Source organism: Nyctereutes procyonoides, unplaced genomic scaffold (assembly GCF_905146905.1).
Source record: "Nyctereutes procyonoides isolate TBG_1078 unplaced genomic scaffold, NYPRO_anot_genome, whole genome shotgun sequence".
NCBI lineage: Eukaryota > Metazoa > Chordata > Mammalia > Carnivora > Canidae > Nyctereutes > Nyctereutes procyonoides.
The window spans coordinates 52,749,891-52,772,680 of NW_026575044.1; the positions used below are offsets into that span (position 1 = coordinate 52,749,891).

The 22,790-nt window shown below is 56.1% G+C and overlaps 1 protein-coding gene across 3 annotated transcripts in view; it reads left to right on the forward strand.

Moving 5' to 3' along the window:
- The first annotated feature begins 1,005 nt into the window (after positions 1-1,005).
- SMAD7 (SMAD family member 7) overlaps positions 1,006-22,790 on the forward strand; it is a 29,153-nt gene continuing 7,368 nt past the window's right edge. Inside the window, exons 1-3 of one of the 3 annotated variants that reach the window (XM_055324049.1) lie at positions 1,019-1,892; positions 3,142-3,195; positions 8,919-8,990. In XM_055324049.1, coding sequence (XP_055180024.1) covers positions 1,250-1,892; positions 3,142-3,195; positions 8,919-8,990 — 769 coding nt within the window. In that variant the 5' untranslated portion in view covers positions 1,019-1,249. Of the gene's footprint in view, positions 1,893-3,141; positions 3,196-8,915; positions 8,991-22,790 lie in introns of all 3 variants that reach the window. The other 2 variants (XM_055324048.1, XM_055324050.1) reach the window with 2 other exon arrangements.

Below are 22,790 nucleotides of genomic sequence, written 5' to 3' on the forward strand. Positions count from 1 at the left end.
GCGGCCCCCGAGTTAGTGAGCAGCCTGCGCCCAGGAGGGCGAGAGCGCGCGACCCGCCGGGGCCCGCCGCCGCCGCCGCCGCCGCCGCCGCCGCCGCGCCGCCCTCCCCCGCGCTGTCAGCCCCGCCGGGCGCAGCCGCCGCCGCAGCATCTTCTGCCCCTGCGCCCCCGCCAGCCCCGAGGAAGTCCCCGCCGAGGACCGGGGCCCCCGGGAGCGCAGGAGGAGACACCAGACTCCCCCAAAACACCCAGATGCCGAGGATTGAAGCCGCCTAGCCAGAGCTTTCTGTGGATTAAAAAACATATACGATTTTTTTTTTCCCTTGGCAGAAGAAAAGGAGAGGAAGACCAGCGGGGCTCTGCGAGGAAGAAAAGGGGGATGCAACTCGTGGATACGTTTTCTTCCACCCCTCAAACGTCTTGTTCTACTTTGTGAACATTTTCTGTTTTTAAGCCCCAGCTCCAGCCGGACGCCCCCAGGGCTCCGGGGGTGCGAGGAGGTGGTGGTTTTCCTTTCGGGCTTTGTATATCTGGTTCTTAGGTTTTTGAGAGCCTCCGGGTTCCGCCAGACCTCTCCTGCGGGGTGAAGTCCACTCGGCCCCCTCCCCCGAGTCTTCGTGTGCACGGAATTCGAGGAGATCCGGTTACTAAGGATATAGAGGAAAAAAATAAATCGCGTGCTTGCTTTTTTTTTTTTTTTTTTTTAATTGCCCGTTTCTCCCCACCCCCAAATTAAGTTGCTTAGCAAGGGGGAAAGAGGCTCTTTCCTCTCTCCGGCAGCCCGGGCGAACGCCTTTCGCTTTTTGCCCCCGCGGGCCTTCCATGTAGGAAGCCGAGGCTGGCGAGCCCGACCCTCGGGAGCCGCGGCGGGGGGGCCTCTCTTCTGGGAGGCGCCGACCAGGGCAGGCTCCGCCGCCCGCAGGCCAGCGGCGGCCGCGTTCGTCCGGGGTGCGCCGGGGCCCGAGAGCCGCGCTCGGCGCGGGCCGCGCGGGGTGGGGCCGCCAGAGCGCGGGCCCCCGAGCCCCGGCGGGCGCCCCCGGGCCCCCGTGCGCGCCCCGGCCTCCGGGAGACTGGCGCATGCCACGGAGCGCCCCTCGGGCCGCCGCCGCTCCTGCCCGGGCCCCTGCTGCTGCTGCTGCTGTCGCCTGCGCCTGCTGCCCCAACTCGGCGCCCGACTTCTTCATGGTGTGCGGAGGTCATGTTCGCTCCTTAGCCGGCCAACGACTTTTCTCCTCGCCTCCTCGCCCCGCATGTTCAGGACCAAACGATCTGCGCTCGTCCGGCGTCTCTGGAGGAGCCGTGCGCCCGGCGGCGAGGACGAGGAGGAGGGCGCGGGGGGAGGCGGAGGCGGAGGCGGAGGCGGAGGCGAGCTGCGGGGAGAAGGGGCGACGGACGGCCGGGCGCATGGGGCCGGCGGCGGCGGCGGCGGCGGCGGCGGCGGCGCGGGCAGGGCTGGCTGCTGCCTGGGCAAGGCGGCCCGAGGAGCCAAGGGTCACCAGCACCCCCGCCCCCCAGCCGCGGGCGCCGGCGGGCCCGGGGGCGCCGAGGCGGATCTGAAGGCGCTCACGCACTCGGTGCTCAAGAAACTGAAGGAACGGCAGCTGGAGCTGCTGCTCCAGGCCGTGGAGTCCCGCGGCGGTACGCGCACCGCGTGCCTCCTGCTGCCCGGCCGCCTGGACTGCAGGCCGGGCCTGGGGGCGCCCGCCGGCTCGCAGCCCGCGCAGCCGCCCTCGGCCTACTCGCTCCCCCTCCTGCTGTGCAAAGTGTTCAGGTGGCCGGATCTCAGGCATTCCTCGGAAGTCAAGAGGCTGTGTTGCTGTGAATCTTACGGGAAGATCAACCCGGAGCTGGTGTGCTGCAACCCCCATCACCTTAGCCGACTCTGCGAACTAGGTAAGAAGTTGTTCTGCGCCCACACTCTCCCTTGCCCTTCCCCTGGCGCTCGGGAGCTGCGACGACCCCCTCTGCACCCCCTCCCGCCCCAGGCTGTGTGCGCGGCCCCCTCGAGGTGGGGTGGGGCGGGGCGGCTGTACATCCCCCCCCCCCCCCCCGGGGAGAGGCTCTGGTGGCAAAAGTAGAGAAAGGACGAGGGGAAACTGCAAGGGCATTCCCTGGGGGTTCCCTTCCAGGCTTTTCCCCTCTGCTGCCCCTAGGTGGGCTGTGGGCACTGCTCAGGCACACACACAACGCAGACACGGGGCTGAAAGTGAGATGCGTTCGTTTCCGCATCAACTGCGGGGTGCAGAGAGGAGCGGGGGGTCACGCCTCCTCTGCACCCGGAAAAGCGTGGAGGTGTGTGGCCGAGCTGGATTCGGTCCAAGCCCGCCGACGAAGGTTGGGAGGCTCGGGTCGTGGAGGCTGGAGTCTGTGTCTTGGTAAATAGGGAGAGCACGTCGGGATCCTCCCTGGCCCCGCGGCCCTGGGGTCTTGGGGCAGGGAGGGTTAGGATGGGGGGGGGGGGGGCGTCCATCTGGCAAGTCTGCAGGCCCGGGTGGGAGAAAGCCAGGGTGTCCCCGACTTAATTTCTCGCAGTGCAGCAAAGCGCGCAGCCGACTCCTGGATGGTCTGTGCCCTCGCCCTCGCTGCCTTCGGGGACCCCAGCCTCCGCGGGTGTATCGCGCTCTCTCAGCCCCGCTGCGGGTCTCCGCACACGGCGGGGGCGGGGGCGGGGGCGCAGATCCCCCCCAGTTCGCCCGCGCGCTTGGGGCGCGTCTCCCGGGTGGGCTGGGGCAGGGGCCCCCTGGGGTGCTGCGGGCGCGCGGCGGCGGCGGCGGCGCGGGCGGGCTCCGAGGTTGGGGCTCCAACCTCCGGGAGGGCGGCCGCGTGGCTCCCCGCCCCGTGAGCGGCGCCCCGCGCCCTGGGCCGAGCCGGTGCTTTCCAGCGGGGCTGGCGGAGCGCGGCGGCGGCGGCGGCGGCGGCGGCGGCTGCAGACGTGGAGGAGCGGAGCGCCGAGCCTGGCGCCAGGCGGCCTCTTTTGTTTATCTGACAGCTAAATATCAAGGCAATCACCGCCTCGCGGCCCTGCCTCCAACCCCCACAGCTAAGACAAACAGTTGGGCTGAAAGAATGCCTCTGTTATCGGAAGTTTCTATCTCTCGCCCATGGCTCGGCCTTTATTTTTCTCTTACTTTCTTGATTCCAGAGTCTCCCCCTCCTCCTTACTCCAGATACCCGATGGATTTTCTCAAACCAACTGGTGAGTGGATGATTTTAAAAATATCCTTCCTATCTTTGAGTCAGAAATGGAGCCTCTAGAACGAGGATCTTTTCCATCGAGGCAGCCGGGCTCGCCTCGAGGGGCTTCCTCTGTGGGAAGTTTGGTGGATTTTGGTGGTGGTTGTGTGGATCTACCTGGATTTTCTTTTTCGCAGAGTTGTGGTTTCCAGATACACTTTTCGTTTTGTTCCCTTTGTGTGTGTGTGTGTGTGTGTTTTCACTCTGAACCCGAGTCGGCTCAGCTTTAACACGTGGAATTTGATCCACGCAGAGTGTCTCCAGCGCCAAATAGGACAGGTTGATGGGAAAATTCAAGAGACTTTGTGAGTGCCAGAAGAGTCAGTGAGGAGAATGGATAATTTGAGAGGGAAGGCAGCTTAGAAGGTGCAGAGAAGGCCTTGGTTTGAAGTTAAGAGGTCAGAAAGTTTTAAGAAGTACAGGCCACAGGGCCCTGGCGAGGGTGGGAGGCCGAGGACACCTGCAGGTCTGTTCTGTCCTGGGTTTTCTCAGAATTCATGGTAGGGACTATACACGTTTTTAGCATAGCTGTGCCTGCCTGTTGCTTTGTCACTGGGTGGCATGGAGCCAGAGCAAAAGCCCATTTGAGACTGGCACCAGCCCTGTTGGCGGTTGTCTGCATTCAGCCTCTGGCTGGCACTGCAAGGGCTCACCCTATGGAACAGACAGTGCCAGGGGGCAGAGGGTCAGCAGAACTGGGGCTCGGGAGTGCCAACAGGGATGGGCCCCGGTGTGCCAGAGCCCCTTCTCAAACGGTTGGGTTGGGATCCACCAGCTGCAAAGGACGGGTTGCAACTTTGGTCTTCAGGCCTGTGTACTGGTACCTGAAAAATGCAACCCTTGTGACATTTTTGTTTTGCCAAGGTCCTGGGAGAAGTGAAGGGTTGGGCCCCATTTCTCTCCTGGAATTCCGCAAGTCCTTCCGCCTCATGAGTTTTGGCTGTTGGGCCTTTCCCCCCACTAATTAAAAGTTTTGCTGGGGCGTTGTCATAAATTAAATACTTTAATGAACGGTGTAAACGAAGCCCATGCTCTGCAGCCAGCCCTCCCGGGACTCCACCGCTCCCTGAAGTCGGGAGGCGTTGCTGCCTGCCTGGTGCCTGTCTAATAAATGGCCTGCAAAGCATGTGATATTTTGCTTTCGATTTACAAAACACCAGATAAATGGTCATTAATGAGGAGATAACTGGCTCTCTGTATTTGTAACAAATACAGAACTGAAGTTACCAAGCTCTGTTTTCTCAAAGAATGTAACTTGACTGGGCTCTGGCATCGAAAACCAGAATTCTTTCAGGAGGTTCCTTCTACAAGGGGCCGTCTCTTGTCTGTCCTGTTCTTGTGTTTCCTTCTGTATCCTTCGCATTTGGAAGGATTCTGTAAAAGAAAGACCAGTCCACCTTGGCCCCAGGAGCGAAGAGTGCTAGGAGTAAATAAATGCTCCCAGAAACCTCTTAAAAGCATAGAAAAGAAAGGGCCACGTTGTCTTGGGTTTCCTGCAGAGATACCAGGACAGATCTGTTCCCGGGATTCAGGCAGTCTTTCTGCCAGGCCAGGACCTCATTTTCAGTGAGTGGAGTGATAGATTTATTCATTAGCAAGTGTTGACATTAGGTAGCAAAATGTGTGTAAACAGAGAAGCCACAAAGACAGGAATGTGCCATTTCCAAGGGGGAGAGAAGTTTTCCAGATCAGCCAATAGGAAGTGATTAACCTGCCAATCGGAAACTCAAACAGCTGGTTACTCACCCAAAACGTTTTGTTTAAAACAAAACAGAACAAAAAAAGGAATGAATAAAGTGCGCCCCCGTGTCAGGACAGGAGGTGGTAACAGGCGAAGCCCCCTGTGGAGGGAGCTGTCCTGTGACGCCCTTGGAGGGCAGCCAGGTCTGGAAATGGTGGGGCTGGGGACCCGGCTTTGGGGGGGGGGGGCGTTGAGGTCACACACACAGATGGGACGCTGCCCTGGGTTTTCATCTTCACCTCGCACGCACGTGGGAGGAGAGGCCTTGGGGAACTTAGATCAGCTGCTCGCATTCTTAAGTGTCTGAGCTGTAGGTTGGATTTTTGGTCTTGGGTGATTAGGTGAGAACCAGGAGTGAGGTTTTACAATGGGCAACTGTTAAAATCTTAACCAGTTGTACAACTAAGGGAATCCTTTCTTTCTTTCTTTCTTTCTTTCTTTCTTTCTTTCTTTCTTTCTTTCTTTCTTTCTTTCTTTCTTTCCTTTCTTTTTAAAGGGAATCCTTTTTGCGGAGTCTCCGGCTCCCGAAGGGGGTTGGGGGCCTGGTACCCCTGCAGCCTTTGGAGGAACTCCAGGGCTTGTTTTGCTGTGGGTCAAGCCGTCCCGCTGCTGTAGCCTCTCGTCCCAAACCAGCAGCATCTTCCGGGAAGGATTTGAGACATAATTCAGTCTAGGGGCAACGTGGCTGTGACCTGTGGCTATCTGAAGTCAAGGAGACTCCCTCCCTTCCCATAAGGGACAAGGATGTGCTGTTGGGAAGTAGAAGTGCGTGTATGGAGTGGGGATGCTGAGAGGATCGCTCTGTGGGCTCTGCTCCCTGTGTCCTCCATACCTGAAGGTGTCAGTTGAAGAATGACTGGTGGAGGGGCATTGCTGGAGACGCTGCTTGTTTAGGCTGGGGACCCAGGTGACCCGTACCCATTTGGTGGATCAAGCCTCCAAAGTGTAGTTGAGAAGTCTGGGATCTAGCCCTGTTTTTACCTCTTAACGCAGCCTCTTAACTTTTCTGCACCTCTTTAAATCTAGATGATCAAAGGGTTAAGAGTTAGATGATTCATTCATTTGCTCACTAATTGGTTTCTTTTCTTTTCTTTCTTTTCTTTTCTTTCTTTTCTTTTTTCTTTTTTCTTTTTTCTCCGGGCCTAATGATGTGCCTCCCTAAAAATGTGTGAAGGATTCCAGTGCAGTGGATTGTGCTGTACCCAGGGTTCGTCCGAGTTGTGGTTGGGGACAGACCTGGGAGGTGGAGAGGGGATGGCTGTGGTTGGGGGAGTGGGGAGTTGGGCTCCTTCCTCTAGCCCTGGTGGCACTTAGGGAGCTCAGGAGCTCAGAACTAAGTTGACAAGAATATCTGAGCTTTCCTGGAACCATCCTCTTGGTGAGAGAAGACAGCTCCCTTACCTTTTCCCCCTCTCAACAGCTCATTCCTTGGCTGGTCCCCAGACTTGTGTCTTCAAGGACTGTCTTTTCCTCCCAGAGAACCCAGAACTTACTGGGTGCTTGGTATTGTCTAACGATGGATGGGAGCCAGGAATGTCCTAGAACTTGGGAGCGTGTGCAGCCCGGGCTCTGGAGACCAGAGACTTGAGACACTAACTTTGGAGGTCTATCTTGCTGGAGATTTTGAGTGGGTGAGGGATGGATGTGTGGCCTCTTTGACCTTTCCGAGGCTGGCGGTAGCCTGAGGCCAGTCCACTGCGACGGTCTGGGTCTGACTGCCTGTGGGGACGAGTGAGGACTGGGATGGGGCGGAGAGCTGTGGGGTGGGCAGGATGAGCGCCCAATTCTTGGGCATAGCCCAGCTCACTGGGTGGCCCCTTGGGCTGTCAGTGACGCCTCAGTTTCCCCGGGTGCGGGTCGAACAGGTATACTTTGCTACTTCACAGGGGTGGTAGAGAGGCCTAATTAATGTTTGTAAATCCCTCCTGAGATCAAAGGCTCTGCAGAAGGGCAGAGCACCATTTCATAAAAACGCTTGTGGTTGCCAGTGCGGAGCTGGCTTACCTTTGATCTGAGCCTGGCTGACACCCTGAATGTGGTCCCAGCTCTGCCCTGAGATGCTGGGCTCTTCCTTTGAAACACACTCTGCCCCTGGGATGCAGCCAGCCAGAGCTGGAGGAAGGTGGGGGTGGGGGCGGGAGGCTGCGGCCATGGGATCCGTCTTCGTGTAGGGTGTAGGGGTGTCTTCCGCTTGTGGGTAGGTAAGGCCTATCTCTAGAACACGGTGAAGGCCATCAAAGTAGTTTAGAAAGTGCAGGGTATACACCACTGAACAAGTGGCTCCACTTCCTGCCCCCCCCCCCATTGTTTTGCATTTGATTAAGTGTATCCTGTAAAACTGTATATTCCTGTTAGGAGTCACACTTTATCCTGGTAAAATGAGATTACATACAGTCTTTTCTCTCTCCCCTGCCCACCCCTGTTGCTCCTCTGCCCACCCCTCCCTTGGCAAGAATCCTTGAAAAGTTGTTCTTCCAGGCTGAGAGGGAATGCCAGGGAATGCGGGATGGGGACGGGGACAGGGACGGGGGGGGGGTGTTCTGGGATTAGGGAGAGGCAGCAGAAACCCAGAGGTGGTTTTGGGGTTCTGTGTAGGCCACGCTCAGACCCCCATCTCCTTTGGGCATGGGGGGCGATGGAGACTGCTGGTGCACTCCTTGCCTCTGGATTGCTCCTGCTTTTGGTTTCCTTTTTGCCAAGTGTGGCCAAGTGGTTCTAGTGGGAAACTGGTAGGACACACCCCAGGGACATCCTGCTGGTGACCTGGGTTGGATGGAGGATTGGAATTGCACTATTTTAACCTAGTGTGCTTGTGGTGGAGCTAGGGAGCCCCTTTCTCGATGGCTCTTTGGAAGTTTGGCATTGGCAATGGTGCGTAACGAGCTTACAGGGTCTTGTGTATTTTCGTTTCGTGGGACTAATTAGTTGTGGTTCACAGGCATTATTTTTTGGTTTAGTTGCTTGGAGGGAGGTTGTCAAGCCATTTCTCGGCTAGAATTGCCATTCTCATACACATCCGGGTCACCGTGCTGAGCACCGGAGGGTGACAAAGCTGTGGAAGAGAAACTTCTAGTCTAGTTAGGGCAGACAGGAGCTGAAGGTAAAAGATCAGCAAAGACTGCAGAAGGGAACCCCACTTGCTGGCTGCCAGAAAGATTTTATAGGAACCAAGGGCAGGGAGCCTGCAGGTCTGGGACTGCCCAGGAAGGTCTCCAGAGAGGAGTTTGGGCCAGGCCTGGAAGGAGGTAGAACATTTCCCCTCGGGCTGGGAGCCTTGGTGAGAATGTTCTCTGTCCTGGTCTGGTGGTGGCTTTACGCAGGTGTATACACGAGTAGGAATCATTGGGTTCTTGAGATTTGTGCGCTTTGCCATACTGAGTGGACGTCAGCTTAAAGGGAGAAGGAAGGCCCTTCAGCCCGAGGGCAGTCTTGAGACGTCCTAAAGAACTGGGAAGTCTGTCTTTAACAAGATGAGTGAGACACTGGTGGATGGGAGTGGCAGAGAGGGGCCACTGGATCTGAGCAAGGAGGCTTCACCCTTGATCGATCTCTGGGACGACAGTAGGGAGACAGCAGTGGGGGCTGAGAGCAGAACCCAGGCGTCCTTTGACCCCGTGAGCTACTTGGTTTCCTCAATGGGGGACTTGGTTGCAATAAAAGAAATTCCAGCCAGTCTGTGATCGAGCCTGACTTGACTAATGATTAACTGGCTGCCCAGAGCCCAGACGGGTGACAAGGTGCTGCGGTCTGTCTTACGGTGGGCAGCGAAGCCTGAGCAGACCATTAATAATCAGCATCGTGGTGGGAGTCAGTTGGCTGTATGAAATGTGTGGTTTCTCTTAAATGCTCTTTAGTGTGTGCTTAGAAATTACTCTTGGTGGATGTATGTATGTATTTATTTATTTGTGTCTTTATTTTTCTCTCCCTTTTTAAATCCACAGCAGACTGTCCAGATGCTGTGCCTTCCTCCGCTGAAACAGGGGGAACGAATTTTCTGGCCCCTGGGGGGCTTTCAGGTGAGACATTTTCTCTTATTTTCCTGGCAATTTCAAGACCTCTTGAAGTGGCTGGAGACTGGAGGAATGGGGGTGGCCTCCTGCCGCCCCAGCTGGTCTGGAATGAATTCTCACTTTTATGTACTTGCCCTGGATGCATCCGCAGAAACTCAGGCTCATTCTTTGGTCCTGGAGGCATCAGGACCAGGGGCCTGCTCTGCGGATGAGGAAGTGGGGGCCAGCTGCGGACTGGTGGGGTGCTGTGTTTCCTGGTTATTTTGGAAGCCACTCCCGGCTTGAGGGGCTTCCACTTGCCGACTTTGCTGTCACAGGTTTAAATTTTTTTTTTTTTTTTTTCCGTTTGTCCTTAGTGCATCAAGTGCCTTGAAAGGGGATGGACCCACCTTTTAGGAACTTGAGGAAAGATCTTGAGTGTAGGGTGGGAGTTCTGCATAGATGTTCTGGATGCTTCCGGGCAGGTTCTTTTTTTTTTTTTTTAAGATTTTATTTATTTATTCATAGAGATGCAGAGACACAGGCAGAGGGAGAAGCAGGCACCATGCAGAGAGCCCGACATGGGACTCGATCCAGGGTCTCCAGGATCACGCCCTGGGCTGCAGGCGGCGCTAAACCACTGCCCTGGGCTGCCCTGGGCAGGTTTTAATTCCCAGTCTAGCTTAGTGCAGGATTCTGTAGGGCACGTCTGGGGGCCCTACAGGATGGAGGTGGTGCTACCCCGGTGGGAAGGGTTGCCCTGGGGGCGCACTGGCACTGGAATGCCAGTGCTGGAGGGTTATGGGATTGAGGGAGGGGCATTGGGTAGCCTGAGCATCATTGTCCCTGGGGGGCAGGAGAAGAGAGGCAGAAACTTGGAGAAACTCTAGCAACGTAAGAGTGGGAAGCATTTCCCCCTTTTTTCAAAAGATGCCCTAATTCCCCCTGACCTTCCCACCCCGTGTTGGCCTCAGTAGATTTTCTGAGAGCTAGCTAAAGCAAGAGGGAAAGTGAACCGAGGGAGGGGGTGCGGGCGAAATTGCACGGAATTCCCTGCGTTTGTTGTTCTCGCTTTGCAACGCTGCCTAGGATCCTGGCTGCTCAGATGGAAGCAGTAAAGTAAAGTTATCGCATCGGGGAGGGGGTGCGGACTGTGGTGTGCCCACTTTTGCGAGGTGACCTCTGATGGGTCAGGCCCTCCATGCCTGGTCCGTCGTGCTCAGCTCATCCTGGGCAGCCCCTCCCAGGCTCCCCCCTCCAGGAACTGAGCTCCCCGAGAACCTCTAGGAAGACCCCTGTTTGTTTTTATTTCAGTGCACTATATACTCTGTTGTCTTCGGGGAGGGTATTGTTTACACAAAGATCCTAATGAGGAGTGAGCAGGAAGAAGAGGACCTGGAGAGGGGTGGGGGCTTCTGGGGGGCGGGGAGACTCCGCAGTGGGGGAGGAAGGGGAACCTGCAAGAATGGGGTGGGGGGACACACACGGGACTGCGTTTTTTTCTGCTTTCTAAGGCTGCAGAGCAATGCACTCAGGATGTTGTTAGATGGGTTTATTTTTTAAATCCTGAACGTGTAGGGAGGAGGCCCAGCCCCTTCGAACCACATGAAATAAGCAAGGGAAGTGGTAGCTTTTGAAAGGGGGCTTTTCGGAAGGGTTGTCTTATTGTTATTGATAACATCTCGTCTGTCTCCTCTGCTGGGGGAAACGATGACGACACCGGCCCGAGCATCTCCTCCCTTGGCCTGAGGGTGGCCCGAGAGCCACCGCAGGCCCCGGTCAACGCCTTTGGACATGGAGATGGGTGGGCTTTGCGTTTCCCAAAGCTCTCCCAGTCCTAGAAAGACGCGAGGTGGGGGGATGTGGGGGGGGAGGGTGGCGTCAAACAGTGATTCACTGCTCTCTCTCCGTCATCCCCACCCCCTCAGGTAATTGCAACCATTTAGATTACGAAGGAGCGGCTAGGGAGGAGTGGTTGTCTCTGAAGGGATCGAATGCTTTAACAAAACTGCAAAAGGAAAAAGACCAGGGGGCCTCCACATGAAAGAGCATTTGTTTTGAATTTTAGCTCTTAATTTACTAATTCCCAAGGCTTCAAAGTTTGAGCTCTTTCTTCTTTCTGTTCAGAGTTGGAACAGTTTATTAATAATGTACTGTGGGGGGAAATTGAAGAAACTTAGATTTTTGGGTTGGTGCCCAGTGGCTTGGGGGTATCAGGAGGGGAGATGATGGGCGTGGACAAAATCCAGGGCTACACCCTTTGTAGTGAGAGTGCCCCCTAAAAGATGAGTTAGTGGCCCCGGGCCAGGACGGGGGTTTTTGCAAATGGAGTGAGTCCAAACCTCCTTCCCAAGTTGATCTTCCTGTGGGCAGGGAAGGGGGGTGGCCTGGGTGTGTCTGCCTCGGAGGATGAGGCCGGTGGGGGCTGCCCAGGGAAGGGGTCAGCAGAAGCTGGACGCTGGGATCTGGCTTCAGGAAGTGGGAGGGCAAGTGGGCATCAAGGTGGGGAGTGGTGAAGGCGCCCTGGCCCGCAAGGATCTGTTCTCCTCCCCCTTGCAATAACCTCTCTGAGTATCTCTTTCACAGGCCCCGTGTTCTGTGTTCCTTCCTGTCCTGCCCTGGCTGAGAGCGGGCTTAATGAATGGGGCTCAGTTTAGGGTGGGAGGAAGGTCGGGAGTGGGAGCCAGGGCTTGATTCTCTTGGCAAAGGAAGAAGGGAAAGAAAAAACAGCCAAATGTGAAAATGTGGTGCCTCGGAGGTGGGGGTGGGGGTATGCTCAAAGGCATTCCCCTCCTGAACTGCTGGGGTGACTCCGTGGCTGGCCCGTCCCTCCCCTGCAGGGAAGGGGAGTGGGCGGGTGGGAGTCCTGGGAGCAGGCCCTCCGGCTGCCTTTGGAATCCAGCCTTGCAGCTTGGGTCTGGCCGGGAGGCAACGGCCAAGGCCTGCGGTACTTGCAGCGAAACATACCCCACCCCTGCAAGTTTCCTCAGTCTGGGAAGACGGCACATTTTTAGAAGGTTGGGACTCGGTTCCAGGAGATTGTACTTTCATTTCTGACAGCCGGCTCTCTGAGACAGATGGATTGCTTGGTGCATGGTTTGTGTGTGTGTGTGTGTGTGTGTGCGTGTGCGTGTGCGTGTGTGCGCGCGCGTGCAGCGTGTGTGTGTTGCAGACGGACAGATAGACGATCCCGTGCACAGACACACGAGCAGGCAGGTGCCCACAGGCAGGCTGTGAGACAATCCTGGGGTAGGTGGGCAGAAAGGGTATGCACTTTGGGGGTGGGGAGGTTAGTGTATGAGTCCTGAACTCTGATTTAGGCGCCCCCCACTTAGTCTTTGTGTGTGTAGTGCCCTTTGAAAGGCATGCAACTCCAGGGTAGGCCCTTGCTCCTGGAATGTGTCCTGGCCCAGGAATACCCACGTTGAAGCGGTCTGATACAGGGGGGAAGCTTCTAGGCATGGCTAGCTGGTACAAGGTGGAAGGTTTTGCTCTCAGAGCCTTCACTGTATCACTGGTAGTCAAAAGCATGTGCTAGAAGCTGCTATCTTTGCAGCCTCCACCTGGAGTTCTGGTGGGGCTTTCACTGAGTTCATCTGCTCTCCTGGTTTGGGCAGGTTGAGGGACACTGTCTTTCACCTGCAGGTTCTGGGGTGTTTGGCTACAGACCCCTCCTTCATCCTCCTCCTGTACATGTTAGCATCTGGAGCTGGCTGGGCCTCAGCAGTAAGTGCCTCCCTGGGTTGAGGCAGGGATTGGAGGCCAGCAATTTGTAGTTATTTAAACTTCAAGAGCGATGCCACCATGAAATTCAAGGAAGGGTGGAAGGGAGTGGTGACATAGGTACGGACTGAACGTGTCTTGTGGGGTTGGGGGGGGAGGGAGAGCCTCAACTCTGGCCGTTCAGTCCTGCTTACTGGAGAGACACCCGCCCAAGGGAGGGTCTTAAGATCCACGTATAGCTTCTGATTCCCGCTTGTGGGTGATGGAAGTGTCCTTAGGTCAGCGGGCACTCCTGGAACTTGTCTCCTCCTTCTCTCTCTTTGGTCCCTGCTGGCATCTGTGATAGCCGCAGAGAAAGAAGAGTCTACAGAATTACCTAGTTAATCTGGAAATGTGCTCTGACTCAGTCCCATGGTCAATTTAGGCCCAAACCAAGTAGCTTAGGAAAGGTCGCTCCATCTTGTTAAGCAAAGTTCATGAGCTCCATGGGAACAATTACTTATTGTCTGGCTTGTAATGGTGATGGCACCCTGGGAATCTGGACCCGGGTGCCTGTTGCTATTTTTCATGTCTCCTTCTGCCTGGGAACACGCAGCGTGTGGGCTCCCTGAGGTCTCTAATGCCAGGGGTGGCCGTCGTGGTGGTGGTGAATTGAGCTCATCCAAGTGGCCAAGAGCACATGGGCTTTGTGGGGGGAGTCCAATGGACCAGCACGTGTGACCACGAGTGAGCTCCTTACCTACGCACTCCCTTCCCCCACCGGATCCAGACAGTCTGGATCTCTAGGGACCCAGCCCACATTTCACTAAATGCCAGGGTAATGACTCGGGCCTGGGCCAGCTCACCTGGTGCACACCCACCCCTGGTGAAGACCAGTCCTGGACTGGTGTCTGCTCAGGTGTCTGCGATGCTTGCGGCCATGCTCTCAGCCCCAGATGAGGGCTCACTCATGAAACCCCTTTTGTCCTTCCAAGAATGAAGTAGTCAGGCAGGGGTTAAGTACAGGGAGACCGCACTGAAAGTCTCTGCAGCAGATCCAGGCTGCTCTCCTGGCCCGACCAGAGGGGCTTCTGCCTCCTGCGTTCTGTCACAGAGGCAGAGCAGGGCCTCCCAGCAGAGGGGCGGGGGCGGGGGGCCAGGTGAGGGCCAGGTGAGGGCCAGGTTCCGGCTCAGCTTCGGGCTAAGATCTAGCACCTTATGTCTCACTGCCTCCCTTGAGCCTCCTTAGCAGAGCCTGGCCGCAGCCGGGCGGACTCGTGGGCCTGTGGGACGTCTGCGGCAAGCTCGAGCCAGTAGGGCAGTGGAAAGCGAAGAAATGCCAGAGTCGTGCTCAAGTTTGGCTTTCTTTGCATCTTTATTGTTGCTGTTACTGTATTGGAATACTGCTCTTGCCAGTTTGCTGTGATCGCCCTGCTGCTGTTCACTTCGGTCTGGGCTTGGAACCTGGAGTGGCAACTTCAGAGCAGGTGGGGGAGACCAGCCTAGGGTGGTGGTCCCAGACTTGCCTGTGCATGTGAACCCCTGGGATCTCCCGAATCACGGTGTGTGGGTGGGGGCCCAGCATCGGTATTTTTTGAACCTCCCCCCAGGTGACTGCAAGCGTGCTGACACATTGAGGAACCCCCGGTGAAATGTGTGGAGGGGTGTGTGTCCCTGCGAGGACTGTCTGGTGGCTTCTCTTGGTGGCTGGGCTGGTTTTCTGTGACAAGGTGCATTGACTTTGCACCTTCCTCCTGTCGACTTAGCTGTTGTTAATGACATTGTAAAGGTGACGGCAGGACGGAGTTTCCTCTGGCAGTGGTAGCAGTGTTCTGGAACTCTGTAGTGGTGGTGGTTACGGGGCTGTGTGAACGCACTCCACCTCACTGGTGCTCAGTGATACGTGTATTTTACCTCAATTTTTAAAAGCAGTGACCTGCGCTGGCTTTTTGTAAATGCACGCAGACATTTGGATGATCAAGAACGGTGATTCCAGAGAATGTAAGTGGAGAGACTTGGGTTAGGTGCCTGGGATCTACTGTTGACAGACACTTCTTCCCAAAGTACCGCAGAGGTTTCCTAGGTTGGGGGGGCTCCCCTTGATAGTCCGGGAGCCTGTCTTTGAGTCTTTAACTCCCTGAAGAAGCCGGCAGAAGCTGGCCCTTCTCGGTGTTGATTTTTTTTTTTTTTTCCCAATCTTCCCTTTTCCTTGTGGGTTGCAGAAACCAGAGGCAGGAAAGTTCCCCGTGGTTCTTCCGAACTTGACCTTTCTGCAGGGGAAGTGAGTGCACTTGTTCCTTCTCTGCCCCACATGCTGTTCCCCTCCTGGGCTCCCCGGCCTGGTTGCCTGCTGCCTGGTCAGCCCAGGGATGAGAAAGGATGAGAGGAGCTGTCCTCTGAAGCCTGGGGCCCCTGGCCTTCTGGCCCCCCGCCCCCCCTCTTGGTCACCCAGACCCCTCCCCCAGCTCTGCCGGGGGCCCCTGGGCCGTGGGACAGCCCCACGGAGGTTTATAGGGCCGCTGAGGGAGGCGGGTGGCTTGCCCGGGAGCCCTCCCTCCGCAGGAGCGTCGTGAAAGGTTACTGTACAGCACGGCCACTGGGAGGTCACCACTGGTCCTACCATCTTCCTCCTCGGTGTTGAATGGCTAACCCAGAGGCTGGCCGGGTGCCTACTGTCACAGAGAGGCTTCCTCTCTGGGCTATTTTCAGCAGGAAGATATTATTAACTGCTGAGGCACAGTTCTCAATATAGTGGCTAACACACCAAGAAAGCAACATTGACTTTGTCGGCCACGGCTCTACCCAGACACGCTGGGCTGCCCCCGGCCCCTTCCATGTCTCCCCGTCGGGTGTCCTTGGGGACCTGGGGTGGGGGACTTACGATCTGGGATACTGTCTGCCACACGGAGATGGAGGCTTTTTATACTCACGCCGGTTCTTTAAAGAACACGATCGCAATCGCATTTATACGCTAAGGTGGGGAGATCTTATGCTGGGAATGGGGTGCTGGATGGAGAAAGGAACTTTCTGCGGAGTGGAGGACAGTTGTTTAAAACAGAGTGATAACTTTCACCTTGTAAGAGAACAGGAAATATTGGGATGAGACAGGAAATTGCATCATGCCTTTTATAAGAAGAACTCCAGAAAAAAGTTGTTCGTGAAAGGTAGCAGCTATGAGGACGCCAGCCCTGGCGGGGGAGTGGGGGGAGGGGGGGTTGGGGTTGTTTTGTTGGGTTTTCTCCCTCCTCCTTCCCTTCCACTCCCATGAGAACTTTTAGGCCATTTTCTTTAAGAAAGGGGCTGTTTGAGAACTTTATGTTATTTTTATTATTTAAAAAAATATTTGACCAGAAAGGTCACCTTCAGTTGAAATGTTAACTGCAGCCTTATTTCCTGGTTGACTAAAGAATCTTTCATGACTTTTTCGGCGTCCTTCCCCAAATGGTGAGGCCAAGCAGCCCTTGGCTGGAAGTGAATTTTGGTTTGGCTGCGTGAGGTCCTCCACACGGAGCCCCACCCAATGTCATTTGCTCACTTTTAACTTGCAAAAGGAAAAAAAAAAAAAACCCTCTTATTTTTTTTTGGTCAGGGGGATGGATAACAACTTGCTCGGGCCCTCAATTTTCCACCCCAGCCTTGACTCCCCACCTGCCCATGCCGGGCACCCACGTTAGGAAATGTGGAAAACCCCACCTTTTCCGGTCTTGGAGCCGAGTCCTCCCCCGCCACCCCCAGAAATTCCTTACCTTCTGAGACTATGTTTCTAGGGCGCTTTCATGAGGCGATGAAGGGAAGCAGGCTTCAGGGCTTCCCTGGTACAGCTGTGCTCTGCCCCGGGGCAAGGGGATAGATGGTGTGGCTCACACCCAGAAGCTTCCGCAGAAGGAGGGCTCGCCGCAGCCCCACGCGGCCCGGAGAAGTAGGTGTATATTGTCTTGAGTGTAAAAACACAAGTTTCCATTTACTTATCTCTGGGCTCCTGAGGCTTCTCTTCGATGATGTCACTGTTCTGGGGACATGGGCCAGTGCCCGGGCCCGTGCTGCCGAGGGCCCCTCGAGGATGGAGACCAGAAAGCCACGTCTGTGTGTGGCTCTCGCTTGCTCCCCCCGCACTCCTGCCCCCCACCCGCCCTAGCTGTTTTTCCCCTTAGCGTGCATTGTTTTGTTTTCATAACCCAACAAGAGCCCTGGGGTGTGTAAGAGCATTGTTGAACACTCGGAGAGCGGAACTTGTCCAAACAGAGCAGGACGCCAAGCAGAATGCTGTGGGCAGGTGGTGTGCCCACGGAGGTTGCCGGGCCGGCGCCGGGCTTGGAAACACCTCTTTGGGTCTGCCGCAGCTAGGCTAGTGGGAAAGGAGGTGCACCTCGGGGACCTGGGCTGCGGCCTGGGCTTTGCTGGACCCCTGCCTGGAAGCCATGCTCCCCTCCCAGCAGCCTTTCCTTGTTCCGCCCACCCCCACCCCGGAGGGGGCAGGTGCAAAGCTGGGTGGGCCGGCTGCTTGGGGAGAAGCCATCATAGCATGTGTCTGTCTGGTTCATTGGTTTACTGATGATTTATTGAGCACCTACTGTGTGCCAGGCTCTGCAAGGTTTGGAGCATGCAGATTTGCCCCCCGCCCGCCCCCCCCCAGGGAAGGACAAATAGGTACATCTGGAGGTGTCACCGGGTCAGCGAGGTAGAGGGCTCTTGTGCAGACCGTGGCTCTGTGGGGAGTCCAGAAGGAGGGCAGCTTCTCAGGCAGTTTCTCTACAGGCCTGAAGGAGCCAGGGCCCCTGGGCTCGGAGCTGGGCCATGGGGTGAGGTGTTGTCAGACGCTCAGAGGTGTAGGGATGGGCCCCTGGGGTGATTGTCTGAGCACGCAGGGCAGGCAGGGCTTCCCTGTCATTGGCTTCTGCCTCTGCTTTGGTTGTGTGGTCTGTTGAGAGTGGAGATAAAACAAAGCTGTGGATATGCAGAGGTCTGTCTTCTCCAGCTCCACCCCCACCCCCGGCCGCCTTGATTGTTAAGATAATAGCAATGACAGTACGAGGGAGACTCAGAATCCAGGCCCTGGTTGTACCGGGAGTGCAGTACGGAGTGGGGAGTGGAGGTGACCCGCCGGAGTGGAGGTGACCGCCGTGCACTGGCTGTGCTGTGGGACGAGCGCCTAGGCGGGTGGAGGGTGCCTGCAGGTGGGGGGGGGCGGTGAGGTCAGCGCAGACACAGGCGTCCTGAAGGATGCTCTTAGGATGTCTTGGCAGCCACAGGGCAGGTGGGACACCTTTGAAGCCCTGGATCTTGACTTTCCTGTAGAACCCCAGAGGGCTTGATTCTCACGAAGACCCATTCTTGCTTTTTAACTTCCAGTGTGCTGGACAGGCCCACGTCTGCGGTGCCAGTGAGGTGAGGGAGGCCCCCGGGCCACTGGGAGGTTTTGGGCGAGGCCATCTAACCAGCAGCGACTGAAGTGTGTTCATTTCCACGCTCACCCTGCCCCCTGCACCGCCCCCCGTTCGTGGAGGTCACTGATTCAGTGTGTCTTCTCGCCCTGCTGTGGTCCCCACCGGCCAGAACCACCAGGGAACTGGCCGGGCATGGGGTTTGATCTGGGCAGAGAGGAGCGAACTCATGCCCGCTGCAGTTTCATCCTGTCAGGCCAGGAGTTTCTGTCGGAAGGCAGCTCGCATCGCTGCCTCCCTGGCCAGGGCCTGTGAGCGGCCCCGAGTTTGTTCGTTTTCACTTTGAACTTGGGATGGTCGCTCAACGGGAACAGAAACCTTATGACTACTGCCCTGTGGACTCTCGCCTCTCCGCGTTTGCCACTGCGGGGGGGAGCAGTGGTTCCTGGCACCCTGTCCCTCTGCTTCCACGGCTCCCAAGCACCTGGTGACCTGGAAGCATCTCCTTCCCTAGGAGGCTAAGTGACCTTGTGGGGTGGGGGCAGGGGAAGGGTCTGGAGAGGGCACGGGAGAGTCCCGGGGCAGCCCCGGGGCAGCCTCTCAGCCAGCACAGCCCCTCCCCCTCGTTAATCAGTAACCCAGAGTCGAGAGAACTGGGTCTTCCTGCAAGCTGGGTGCCCGGTACAGCCCTTCGAAGTAGATTGGCCCCATGGCCAGCTCCAGCTCAGGGGGATCACAGTTAAAACCCCATGGGGGGGTGTTTCCTGGAGAAGAAGCCTGGGGTTGGGGGGCCTGCCTAGATTCAGAATCATGTCCCTCCCCTCCCCAACTCCGGGGCTCTCTGGGGAGAGGACCTAGAGAATGACCCCCTACCAGCCGTCTCTCCTGAGGGGCTAGCCCACTTCTCTTGGGTGAAGGCCGGGCTTTTTGCCTTTCGCTGACCTGCTGGGCCTTACCTGCCCTATAGCTCAGTTTCCTCATCCGCAGAATAAGAGGTTGGACCTGGTCCCACCCCAGACCCCTTGCCGTAATCTTGCAAGGCATCCTGTGACCTGTGCTCTTTGGTTCTTGGATTTGAGGGTGGATAGAAATGAGACCCCCTGTTGCTGAGGTGGTGGGTAGCTGATGGCCTCTTGCATTCTCGAATAAAAAGATTATAGTTCTTTGCATTTTTGGCTCACAGACTCTCCCAAGAATGAGCGAAAGTCGTGGAATCTTTCCCCATAAAAATACATATGCATACCAAAAATTTGCATACATTTCCAGGGGGCCTTTATCCTTGTGATGGGGGGAAGCCTTCCGGGAGGGTCTCCTGTACTGAAGGCCAGTAGGTTCAGAGGAGCACAGGAAAACATGAGGGAGAGGCAGGGCCTTCTCTTTACTGTTTTGTCTCTTTTTCCTTTCTCCCTTTCTACCTCCTTTCTTTTCCCTTCCAACTTCTTTCTGGGCAAAATATGCCCAACATTTCCCATTGGGTCCCATTTTGAGGCAGACAGCTCAGTGGCATAGGTCCATCACGTCGCCATGCAGGCTTCCTACCATCCCTCTCCAGGACCTCTTCGCTTTCCCAAAATGAGACTCTGTCCCCCACAAAACCCTAACTGCCCCCCGCAGCCCGGGCTCCTGGCAGCCACCGGTTTCCTTTCCATCTCTGAATTTGGCTGCTTTAGGTATGTACCGCATAGGATGGTATGCGGTGGAATCATCCTGTATTTGACCTTCTGGGGCTGGCTTATTTCACTCTGCACAGTGGCCTCACGGTTTATCCGTGTCCAGAGCGTCATTTCTTCCTGTGTGTGTGTCTGTCTTTATTCCTTCACCCTTCAGTGGACGCACTTTGGGCTGCTTTCACTTTTTAGCTGTTGGTGAACGATATTGCTGTGACCATGGGTATGTAAATAATCTATTCCAGACTCCTCCTGGATATACATCCAGAAGTGGAATTTCTGGGTCACATGGTATCTCTAGGTTGAGTTTTTGAGGCCGCATCAGAGGGCAGAGCCATCTTGTCTTGTGTGTCTGTGGGCTGGTGGCACGGGGCAGCACGGGGTGGGGGACTCAGACTGGCCATCCTACTTGTGGGTTGGAGGGGGAGCCCTGGCGGGGAGGGGGGTGGGGGTGGGGGGGCCGGGGTGCCCTGACTCTTACAAGTCCTACAAGCCAGATTGGAACCCAAATTGATGAGGCTCCCAGAGTCCTCTAAAATGTGGGGCACAGAGCAGCTGGCGATTTATGGTAGACTCCAGGGGCCTTCCCATGTAGTCCGGGGTGGGGGAGAATTCATTCTTCCTTCACAGGGAGGGCCCAGGGCGGGCCCGGGGCCTGGGAGGCCCTGGGTGCTTTGGGGGTGAAAGGGCTGAGATGGCTGAACAGCAAGTGTGTCAAAGCCAGAGAGATTAGATTACAGAGGTAGACAGAAGTAATGATTAACTTTTCCAGTCTGCACACTGTCTCCAGTCTGTCGTAGTGTTGTTTTTCCCTGAGTACAGTGTGGGCCTGGCCTGGCCAGGCCCTGGTGTTGGGTTGTAAAGAAAGAGAAGGAATGACGGGCTCTGGGAGCGAGCAGGGAGGGGAGTGGGGGAGCCAGGAGCTGGTCACAGGAGGCTTTTCCATCAGATCCTGCACTGGAATGTATGGGCCCGGAATGCAGTAAATGTTCAAAATGCCATCCCATCCAACAGTTTTCATAATTGTTATGGAACAAGGGGAGCTGGGGGAGGGGAGGGATGAAAAGGACTTTTGTTTCTCCCTGTGTTTTTCCACGTCTTTGCCGGTTTTCCTACCCTCTAGAAAAGCTGGAGTGGAGCTGGAGCTGTTGGGGGGGAGGGGAGGGCGGCAGGGGGGAAGGCAGGACTGGGCCTGTGTCTGGGTCCTGGAATATTGTCCTGCCAGTCAGGGCACTGGAGGTCAGTGTGCACAGGGTGTTATTAGAGCGGGGCCCACAGCCCGCTGCAGAGCCTCCAGACCGGCCCGACCAGACGAGAACTGGTCTTTCTGTACCTCTGGGGGTCGCGTCCTTGACATTTGCATCCATTTTTATTAAGATTCTTACTGAGCTTGAACATGCAGTAGCCACATACCCAGAGAGGGTCAACACAGTTGAAAATGAGGGACCTTTGGGTGGCTTAAGAGATTTTTTTTTGTTGAATTTGTGTGTGCATTCCCCCTTGGGAGTCCACATGTGGAATTTGCAGGAGGAGTGGGGGTCAGTGTCTCTCCAGAAGGGAGGCGAGTGGGGAAGTTTCAGGCTTGGTCTTGGATGTCTTCCTGTGGTGTGATGGTCCCACCTCTTGTTGGGTCTTCCTGGGAGTGGCTAGGATCCTACCCAGTGGGGCAGATACCGCCATGCAGGTCTGGGGGGGCTGTATATGTATGCAGGTGTGTGAACCCCCTTTCTGAAGAGAGTTGCTGAGTTATTTCGGCAGGGGGCGGGGCGGTAACGGTGGGAACTTTATGATGCGTAATGGAGGGGAAGTATCTTGAAATTCAAACTTGAAATGATGAGGCTGGGTGCACACCACCAACAGCCAGAGAGGCCCATTTACTGTAAATATTATGAATGGAGTTGGCCGGGCCGGGAGTCCCCACCCTTCCTCTGAGTCCTCTTGGAGCCGGGCAGAGCTGGCCTCCTCAGAAGGCAGGCAGCCGGGTACACGCTATAATTTGCATGGCGGAAGGCTGGGGCACAGGAAGCCGTGTCAGCCCGGCTGGCGAGACAGACGGGAGCTTTTGATTTGTGTGGCTTCCCTCCCCTGCCCGGCACTACCCTCAATTATATTCTCTGCTGGCCAAAAACTGCTCTTAGGAGGGACCCCCTGGCGGGGAGCCATAGCCTTGGACATTTGAAGGGTCTTGGGAGACAGGTGAGGCGGGGAGCAAGGGGGGTCCACTGTAGCTTTAGTAACTGATTACTCATCATAATTTGTCTGTAAGGCACAGTCACGAATCGGTCTTCTAGACCAGCAGGATCTGCCAAATCGGTAAGCTCGAGCGAGCTCGCGGGAGGCAGGGCGGTGATGGGTGAGAAGCTTGAGGGCGCCAGGCCTGGTGCATGGTGGTGATGAGCAGACGGTCGCCTGGGGAATCCACCTTCTCCCCAGGGCTGGGAACGATGGGACAAAAAGAACATGGTTTTGGAACTCCCAAAGTTTAAAAAAGAAATCAATTGGTCTGTAGGTGGGTGCAGCAAAATCTGACTCAAATCTTTATTCCCCTCTGGGTTTTTTTTTTTTTTTTTTTTTTTTTTGGCCTTATCGTTGCAAATCAAATGCAAAAATGCGCCCTGGCTCCCCAGAGCAATTTTCTTATTCTCCGGGAGGCAGTAAAAACAAATGGAACGAGTGTTAATACTGATTGGGCACTTCTGTGAATCCCAGAGGGTAACCTGAGAGTGTAGAGCTCAAAGGGTGCCTGTGGTGCCCCGGCCTCCTTCCTATTAGTTAGGGACAGGTCACACAGAGCCCCCAGGAGGGCAGGCCACTTGGCCAAGATATCTTGTCCAGTGGCTTGCTGGCAAAGAAACCAGTTCATTCCCCACTAGGCGCAGGGGATCTGGACCCCACGTTCAGCCCTAACGTAGGCATCACGTTTCCAAAGCGTGTTCTGAAGTACACTGATTTTTTCACCCTCTAGTATTCGGAGAGGGCCAGTAGCCTGAGAGGTCTGAGCTGGCTGCCCACTGTGGCTCACACCGGCCCGTGTTCTGGCCTTGGGTTCCAGCTCTGGCTAGCGCTCTGTGCCCCTT